This window comes from Manis javanica, chromosome 3 (assembly GCF_040802235.1).
Source record: "Manis javanica isolate MJ-LG chromosome 3, MJ_LKY, whole genome shotgun sequence".
Classification (NCBI taxonomy): Eukaryota; Metazoa; Chordata; class Mammalia; order Pholidota; family Manidae; genus Manis; species Manis javanica.
This window is the reverse complement of record NC_133158.1, coordinates 123,531,017-123,540,828: the sequence shown is the minus strand read 5'-3', so window position 1 is coordinate 123,540,828 and position 9,812 is coordinate 123,531,017. Positions and strand designations below refer to the sequence as shown.

General features: G+C 38.7%; 1 protein-coding gene across 4 annotated transcripts in view; it reads right to left on the bottom strand.

Moving 5' to 3' along the window:
• Window positions 1-9,812, bottom strand: part of MCF2L2 (MCF.2 cell line derived transforming sequence-like 2) — a 278,657-nt gene that overhangs the window by 114,521 nt on the left and 154,324 nt on the right. For all 4 annotated transcript variants that reach the window (XM_037003598.2, XM_037003606.2, XM_037003615.2 and 1 more), the window contains 2 exons: window positions 8,741-8,918; window positions 3,939-4,030 (listed from right to left, as the gene is read on the bottom strand). In XM_037003598.2, coding sequence (XP_036859493.2) covers window positions 3,939-4,030; window positions 8,741-8,918 — 270 coding nt within the window. The remainder of the gene's footprint in view (window positions 1-3,938; window positions 4,031-8,740; window positions 8,919-9,812) is intronic.

Sequence of the window (9,812 nt, the reverse complement as noted above, 5' to 3'; positions counted from 1 at the left end):
TAGACTTTAAACATCAGAGAAAGTGAACACTGAATGGCTTATAGTTCATTCAGTTCTCTTGTGGAGAATCAGAAAGGTAAACAGAGCTTTTGAGATTTAAAGGAATAAGAAAGCAAGGAACTGGATTTGGCCCTGATCTGTTACCATTTGGTAAAAAGGTACTTTTTCACAATTAGAAAAAGCTATTCAACTTAAGACCTGCATCTGACCTTCCTTCAGCTTCTTTTCATCTTTTACACAGAACATAATGTCTATTAACATAGTATTAAATGGGAAACTAAAATTACTAAGAACCTGCTATATGTCAGTAATTGTGCTAGGTGTTTCCATATATTTCTCATTTAATCAACCACCTGTGACATTACTTTATTTATCCCCATTTTGCAGAAGAGGAAATTTAGGATATGAGAGATCAAGTAAACTACTAGTTGGGTAGATTAAGTAATCAGGTAGATGGGTTACATAAGGTAAGTAAACTGCTAGATTAAGTAAACTGCCAGTTTCAAATCCCAGTTCTACCATTTCCTAGTTGTGTGACCCTTGGGAAAAGTCACTTAACTTCCTAGATCTCAACAGCATCACTGGAAGACAAGGAAACATCACCTTCCTCACAAGGAACCGAGGATTCACGGTGAGATCAGGTACACAGAGCACCCAGCACCATGTCTGGCCCTCAGTCAGTGTCAGTGACTCTTCCCTCACCTCTTTGTTCCCCTCCAGGTGTGGGTTCTTTTGTTTTTAATTTTTACAAGAGCCTGTTTGCTCAGAAGCCTGCAAAGGCCTCTGCTACTTTAAACCACTCTGACAGGTGTCTGGGAACAGCTCACAGCCAGTGAGCTCACATTCATGAAAAAAGTCATCAGCCTTTGACTCCTCACCAGCTCCAAGGTGACTGCGATCTGGGCCGCCCAGGGAAAGCAGCCCCCATGAGTCAGGCTTCCAGCTTCCAGATGGTGACATGACAACGGGAAGTAGCCACGTTACTACTGCCAGCACCACGGAGGCTTCCCCAGGTGGTCAGCAAGCCCCGAGCGTGGCAGCAGACAGCCCCAGACGGCCACCTGAGAGCCTCGGCCACTGAGCCGACTTTAGTGCCCCAAATTCCTGACAACAAGCACAGGGATCACCTGGCTGGAGATGAGGGAACACCTTTTTTGGGCACGGGTTCTCTGATGAAGATGAAATCATATTGTTGCAGGCATTAAGTATCAGTGACTCTAGCAGGAGTCATGAGGGGTTTCAGTTAATAGCTTTTTTTTCCCATGTGAGCACTTATTCTTGAGGGCAAGGAGGGGCATTTATCACAGTTATGATTCGCTCTCCAAGACTGGCTATGGTTTCATTTCATCCTTGAGTTCTAGGCCTGCGGTCAAAAGGATGTCAGAATTGTCATCCAGAGTCAGATACATGGTCTGTTCATCCTGGTTATCTGTCTTGGACAGTGGCCACAAAATGCAAGTAGCAAAGATTATTTTTGATGATAGTCAACCTCCTTGACCCCCTTTAGTAACCCATGGACTGCACAGACATGAGTTTAAATCTTTTTTTTTTACCCTGCCTTTTTCTTACTAGTTTTCATACATATTTTGGAATGAGGATTTCCCTCATTTCACTACTTTGAGCAACACAGTGTATTATTGGTCCTAAATTGATTTCTAAGTCTAGGATTTGGGGATTGAGTGTATAAATCCTCTTCCTACTCATGTGGTTCAAGACTGTATAGCTTCTGCTCACACTTCTTGTGGCCTCAGTCTTTAGAAGCAGAAGTCTGACCAGCCTCTGTTTGCAACTCTGAGCAAGTCTGGCAGCCTGTTCCTACCTGCTTCCTCCACCACCTTGACTGTTAACATACATGTTGTGGGAAAAGCCCTTTATTAAATACACAAACAAAGCAGCAATGAAAAACAACAACAAAAGCCCAGAAGTACAACAGGAATTGTCCCAGCAAGATGGGCTTGGAGTCTGAATTGCATAAACAGCACAGAAGAAGGAAGAAAAAAAGTGTGGTGGTCAGAGCTTCTTAGATTCTACTCAACATTTTCCAGTCCCATAGGTATCTGACTCTCTCCCCACCCTAGCTCCTACATTGTCTATTTTTACCTGTGTAAAATAGGAGTAAATAATAAATGTAGTCTATAGAAACCTTTCAGCTTAACTACCTTAAGGTCTTCTCTGAGGAAAGATGCTTTATCTTTATTGACTATATTTCCTTATTTTTTCCTTTTATAACAAATAAAAAAGTAGCATTCATTTTTATTTTTTACGATTATTGAAATAATTCTAATTTGCAGTTTTTTATATGAGAACCTCCATATACTTAAAACTCCCATGGCATCTTTAATAGAGTGTGCAGTTCATAAATAAGTTTTCTAAATATGGGGAAAGTAAAGCACAGAGCTGTGAAGTAAGTTCATATCACACTGTGAGTCACTGGCAATGACACATGAGTTCAGGGGCTGGATCTAGGCTCTGGCACACTTAACACAGCCCTCACCTTCAAGGATAACGTTCTCTGAAGCCCAGGGTTCAGAAAAGGGTAGGATGATGCTAGGTATTGAAGATGATCACAGTTAAACCCTTTTAATATCAGTTAATAATTCCACAGACTTCATAGATGTGAAGGTGAAGTTTAATTATGTTTGTACATTTCAAAAACTTGCTATTTACTTTTTTAAACAGCCAATCAAAAACCGATTAAATGATAATGACCAAAGATAAATGGTTGTATGAAGTTGCAAACTGTTTTCTAACTCTCTAAAATACAGTAATGCAATCCCTCCAACCATGAGAGATTCTGAATCGGCCATGGCAGTTCCTAATCTGCCCAGAATACAGAAGGATGACCAAACAGACTGACAGAAGGTGCAGCTTCTCTGCGAAAAGTCTGTGGGAGCCTCCCCTTGCCACACTGTTTCTGCCTCCAGGAAGAAAAGCCTGAGACATGCTTCCTGTGTGACTCTGTAATGGTCAGTGGAATCCCTGTGGGGTCCTATTTTTGGGCACATTAGGAACTATCATAGATCCAAACTGGTGCTGAAGTGCATTTGAGCACATGGTTTACTGGCCTCAGGTTTCAGAACCATTCAGTCAGCCAGGCTCTTAATTTTCAGTGAGGCAAGAAAAGGACACCCCTTCTGGCATTGCAGTACAGCAACACATGTTCACAATTCATTTTATTAGGGTTTTTAAAAATAATGTTACTTTACAGTTATACAGTACTTGGCAATTTTTGAATTTTTCTTTGCTGCTCAATAGTTGCAAGAGGCAGCTGCTGTTATCCTGATTTTTACAGATGAGAAACAGGTTTAGAGAAGTTATTTTGCTTATATACAGGTATGCCTGATTCCAAAGTTTATGCTCTTTTTAACTTTTATTTGGAAATAATTACAGATTTATTATATTTTGAAATAATTATAGATATGAGATGCAAAGAAACATACAGGGAAGTCCCATGTACCCCTTCCCCAACCTCCTGTAATTAACATCTACACAGAGTATATAATATTAAAACCAAGAAAATAATGTTAATACAATCCACAGAGCTTACTCAGCGTTTGCCAGTTATACACACACGTGTGTGTGTGTTTAGCTCTATGCAATTTTGTCATGTTCTTTTTTATACATAAACCACACACTGTTCAATTATAAATATGAAGTCAGTTTATAGGAATGAATAAAATGACTTTTTCCTCTATAAAACAGTATCTACCAACAATTACATATATGAGCAAACAGTTTTTAATTTCTAGTTGCAATTCAGAAGAAAGAAAAGAAAATTCTACAAACTTCAACTCTTGAGAGCACAAGCTGTGCCACATGCCTTTACAGGCACATCTGGTGTGATAGGTATGAAGTGGGAGACTTGATTTTGTGGTAATTATGGCAGCAATATTCTCTCACAACAGAATTTTCTATCAGTAAAAGAAAGGTGATCTTACCTTGTCTTCAGACTTAGTCTCAACATTTTCCTTCTCCAGGGAGTTCAGATCTATCTCTGCATAAGTTTCCTCAGATGTCTTCTGAAGAGGAGCTACAGGGACAAAGAAAACTTGCCATTAATTTAGCAATTCATGTTATAAGTAACTCAGAGCACTTAGCCTGACTTGGACGAGCAGCTGGGCTGTGCAAAGCTAAACTGAGCTGCTGCAGCAATTTTCGAGGTGGTAGGTGGAACTGGAGGTGAAAGAGAGATGCAGACCCCAGGCATCCGACATTTGATCTGAAGAGACAGAAGTCAAACCCAACACCACATGAAACATCAAATCACAATAATAGGTAAAATAAATGTGATGTGGTAAAAATGAATTTCCATCATTTCCATTTTTAAGGCCCAGCTAAAAAGTCACTTTCTTTATGAAGTCTCCCTTGACTTCCAAACTTTATAGATTCTTTTATGCACCTCCACCTTAGCATCATCATCTGTACTGTGTAATACTGCCCTTGATATTATTTTTGGATTAGAAGACCATATCCAATTCTGGGGAACACATTCTATCGAATATATTTTTTCCATTACATAGGTAGTTAATTTTGATCGTAAGAAATTTGAAAAATACTAAAAGCTTACTACTTAAACACAACCACTTAGTATATTTTCTTGCTCCTGTCAAATGCTCTCTCTTCACACACTCTTTTTTCCTTTCTTACATAATCATACTATGATTACATAACGGGTTGCCATGTCTGCCCTAGCCAGAAATCATTGCTAATCTGATGATATAACAATTAAATCCAGAATGGATGGAACCACATTTACTAGTGGAGCAGATGACTATGTGAAGAATCAGTCAAGTCAGGATGTAAGTGGGCTGTCTTGCTCTCTTCTCTCTGTCAACATTTTCCCTCCTCTCCTTTCCACTGGGCTTTCAGACACCTGGGAGAAATCTGTTCTTCAGGCTCCATGGCTATTGGGCAGTAAGCTTGGCCCTTGGGGAGGAGAAGCCCTGGTTAGGCCTTGAGGCCTTCTAACCAAGCTTTACCAGAGGTCTGAACTGGGAGTGATGAGTACCAGGCTAAGAAGTTGTACTGAGTTCTTATTTATCACCATCACTACTCTTGTATGAACAATTCCCTTGTGAAACTCACAGGATACATGTGATTAATCTGAGACAGGACTTAAGCATTTCTAGGTCCCATGGCAAAAATGCCATCCATCTGACACTACCAGTATATCACCTTGGTTCTTATCTGTGGTAGACTTGATGGAGGCTGACTATCTGGTCTCCAGAGGCCCCTCCCAACCCTCAGATACTGTGAGATCATTGGAAGCAGCTTGGTCTCTCTACGGGTTATTCATAGATATGGTGTTGAAATCCGTAGTCAAGTACTGTTTGTCGCCCCAGGTTATATGACCACTAAAGAGCCTTTAAAACAGTGGACAATCTTTTGGGCTCCTCAATCTCTATAGGATCTCGGTACAAAAGAATTGTTTCACATTCCTTATGAACTTCAGAGAGGTTAAATGTGTGCAAAGTATCCAGCTAAGAGTCTAAGAGTCAGAGCCAAGATTCCAACTCCAGCCTCTAAGCTCCCTGCCCATGCTTCCTATGCTATGAAATAATAGTTTATCTTGGCACAGACTCAGTTACGAAGGAATCAGACAAATGTGTTTGAAAATCCTGTTAGTGACCTGCCTGAATCTACACTTACTATCCAAAACACAAGTGTGGGATTATTCTGCAAAATGAGCAAATTCCCTGACCAAGGTCAATGATAGCTGTTCAGACATGACAAAGATCTATTCACCTTAGGAGCACCATTATCTATTATGATGCCTTGTATTTGAAAAACTGAGAAACAAACTATAATTCCTGCTTTATTTATTTGTAACAAATACAGGTCCCTTAAAACAATGAGAGGCAAAGTCATAGAAGTGAACATAATTTAGTTTTGGGAAAGAGCCCTAGAAGAGAGTTCAGGAGAACCAAGTCCTATTTCCAGCCATCCAAGAAAGATGTACCATGTTTGTGAGTGTCTTTTTGTGAGTATTGGTGGTATGTGAACATAAGTGCGGCTTAGTGGGCATGTGCATGTACGTGTGTGTGCACATAGAAAAATTCAGGAAAGAAATGCACTAAACTGTTATCAAGACTTACTTCTAAAACATGGAGTACATGATGGAAACCAGGGGGCTATATATTGTATTAAATGGAGAATTGCCAAAACGCCACATAATTTTCACTTAAATAAAAACTGAAAGAATTTGTTGCCAACAGATCTGCACAACAAAAAATGCTAAAGAAAGTTCTTCAGCCTGAAGACAAATGATACAAGATGATAATTCAGATCTACAATAAAGAATACCAGGAATGGTTGAATAGGAGGGTATATATAAAATATATTTTTTCATTGCTCTTAAGTTCTTTTAAAAGATATATGATTGTTTAAAGAAAAAAATTGTAACACAATATTGGGGGATTTAACATCTATAGATGTAATATCTGTGATAAAAATAGCACAAAGAATGGGTGGAGTGCTTATGGAATATAATGTTGCAAATTTCCTGTATGTTACATAAAGTGCTACAATATTAACTCAAAGTAGATTGTGATAAATTAAGGATACTTATGATAATCCCTAGGAAAAACATCTGGGAAAAACAATGCAAAGAGATATGCTGAAAAGCCAATAGAGGAATTAAAATGGAATACTAAAAAAAATTGCTAATCCAAAAGAAGGCAGGAAAGGAGTAACAGAGAATTAAAAACATATGAAACAAATAGACAAACAGATAACAAAATAGTAGCACTAAATCCAACTGTATCAATAATTATGTTATATGTAAGTGGACTAAACACTCCAATTAGAAGGCAGAGGTTAACAGAATGCACTGAAAAGGCAAGACCCAACTATATGCTGCCTATAAGAAATATACTTGAAAGACAGAAATAGAAGAATGGAAAAAATATATATCACACAAACACTAAGCGTAAGAAAGCTGGAATGGCTATATTAACCTTAGACAAAATAGACTTCAAGACAAGGAGTATTACTAAAGATGAGAGAAGGAGGGATATTTCATGATTATAAAAGGGCCAATGTATCTAAAGACATAACAATTATGAATATGCATGTGCTTAGTAACAGAGTTTCAAAATACATGAAGCAAAAAATGACATATACATCATATCCAAGAGCAGTTTATCCCAGGAAATGTGTGATTACTTTAACATTTGAAAATAATCATAATCCACCATTATAACAAAAAAAGGAGAAAAATCATATGATCATCTTCTTTGCACCTAAAAGAAGATATGAAAAATTAAACAATCATTGATGAAGAAAATTCTCATCAAACTAGGAATAGAAGGGAACTTTCTCAATCTCATAAATGGTAACTGTGAAAAACTTGCTGCTAATACCTGAGACACTGAATAACCTCATTTAAAATGGGGCTAAAAGGCCAGAATGAGGAGTCTTATGACCTACCACTCCTTGCAGTCTTTGCCATCCAACAGGAAGAAGGCTACTTTACTACCTGCAGGAGGAAGTAAGATTTTCTCCCTGACTGGCAACAGCCCAGCCAATGAGAGACTGTCACAGCTCAGCCAATGAGAAATCACTACACTCTGAACTTCCAGTTTACTCTAATGGACTTTTAAAAAATTATAGCAGCCCCTCCCAACTTTCACCTTTCCTCCATAAAAGAGCATTTCTCTCCTTTGTTCTCCAGACTTGCCCTGGTTTTACCAAAGCTTCCATATCCCAAACTGCAATTCTTTGCTATTCCTGAATAAACCCATATTTTAATGGTAAAATAACTTTTTTATTTTACAGGTCAATACATCATACTTCAAAGTGAAAAATAAACTCTTTAATACTGGGAAAAGACAAAGATGTTTGCTCTCACCACTGCTAAACAACATTGTATGGGGGGGTTCTAGCCATTATATTAAGAAAAAGCATTAAGTTTGCGGGGTGGGGGGGTAAGCATAAAGATTGAAGCCAAAGTAAAATTGTCTCTATTCACAGGTGACATTATCTTATTTCTATATGAAAATATATTCCAATTGATCATTATATATGGTAAATTCCATTTACTATAGGATTAAAAATCCTGATATATTATATGGTAAATTCCATTTACTATGGGATTAAAAATAATGAAATGCCAAAGACCTTTGCACTCAAACTACTATATTGCCAACATTATAACGTTTATGAGTTGGAAGACTCAATATTGGTAAGATAATGGTTCTCCCCAAATTAACCTATATATTCAGTGCAATCTCAAGCATAATTCCAGCAGACTGAAAGGTGATGCTAAAGTTTATATGGAAATGAAAGGGACCTAAAATAGCCCAAACAATTTTGAAAGAACAAAGCTGTAAGACTTACACTACAGATCTCAAGGCTTACTAATAAACTTACTAATTAAGACCATGTGGGAATAGCATAAGGATTTATCTATTGCTTTTATGTTTTCAAACCACCAACTTTACCACTCCATTGCTAACAGAATCTTGTGAGCATTTTAAAGGTCCTTATAGAGTCTACTTTATGCTAATGTTATTTGTGCATTTATATTATTCCTCTACTAGTCTGTGAGCTTCTCCTTGCATCCAAGCACTCGGCTTTATTTAACTTTAAAGCCTTCCATGCCTATACTATTCTATCTGTAGTTTGTTTTAAACAATATGTCAAAACAATGATCATTATGCATCTTTAACAACACAACCTCAACCCTCATGAGCACTGATGAAACCTAAAGCCACAAAGCTTCATTCTCCAAATAACCTACCCAAGGCAGAGGGCTGGCTGGTTTTCGGTGACACCCATTTTGGGGAGGACTCAGGATGGGGGGCCACAGGTTGCACAGGACGAGTCTGTCTGGCTGCCAGTTTCATCAGACTCATTTGCCTCTTGTGAAATATTTCCTGTACATCACCTAGCTTCTGCAGGACTTTCTGGGCTTTGGCCTGCAGGAACAAAAGCAAATCATGAACAGTTTCCTCTGCATTGGGCCTGAAAACACAAGGCATTCCCTTTCTCCCACCTTCCTCTCCTCTCCCAACCCTACCTCCCTCAGGTGACCCTGTGTCATTGCACAACTTGCCTCCTACCAGAATTGTGCTTCGAAGAGTCTGCATCTCCCACTTGACTGGCAATGACTGTATCCCTTCCACTACTGTAGATCCAGTGCCTAGAACACTGCCTAGCACAGAGTGGTGCTCAGTAAATATATGTTGAGTGGAGAAATGTTCACTAAGCCATGTCCATTAATAATAGAAAAGGATGCCACAAGCCATGGATGAAAGGCATTGGGCCAATTTGCCAAATAGGAGGATCTCAAAACAAGAAGTGTACCTTGAATAAAGGCCTAATGGAGGAGAGTTTAAGCGTTCTATGGTAAAGACTTGGCTAAATTCTATGGCACAATCAAGAGAACCACAAGCACCTGTAATAAAAAGGATATACATTTAAATTTGATTCTGTGTGACCCCTTCTCACTCTCACTATATATGTAGAGAGAAATAAACTGAAAACATACCAGGGAAAAGATGAAACTTACAGACATGCCCATGAATGACTATATGCTCCAAGGCAGAGGTTCAGGAGAACAAGAACCAAACCTGGAAGTCTTTGAGTTTCCTCAAAGCCTGAATTCAGCTGAATATGTTTCTTCTGGCCTCACCACCAGCATGACAGCCCTGTATCTCCAGTGCATCAAAAGAAGAGTAGAGCCTTTTCTTTGTCATCCTGACTAGACTGTCTCCTGGATGATTTTAACCACCAAAGGGACCCATAATTAGCAGAGCCAAACCTCAGACAGGGTGCTCTGAGGATGTCTCATTTCGAAAGTACAGGCTCAG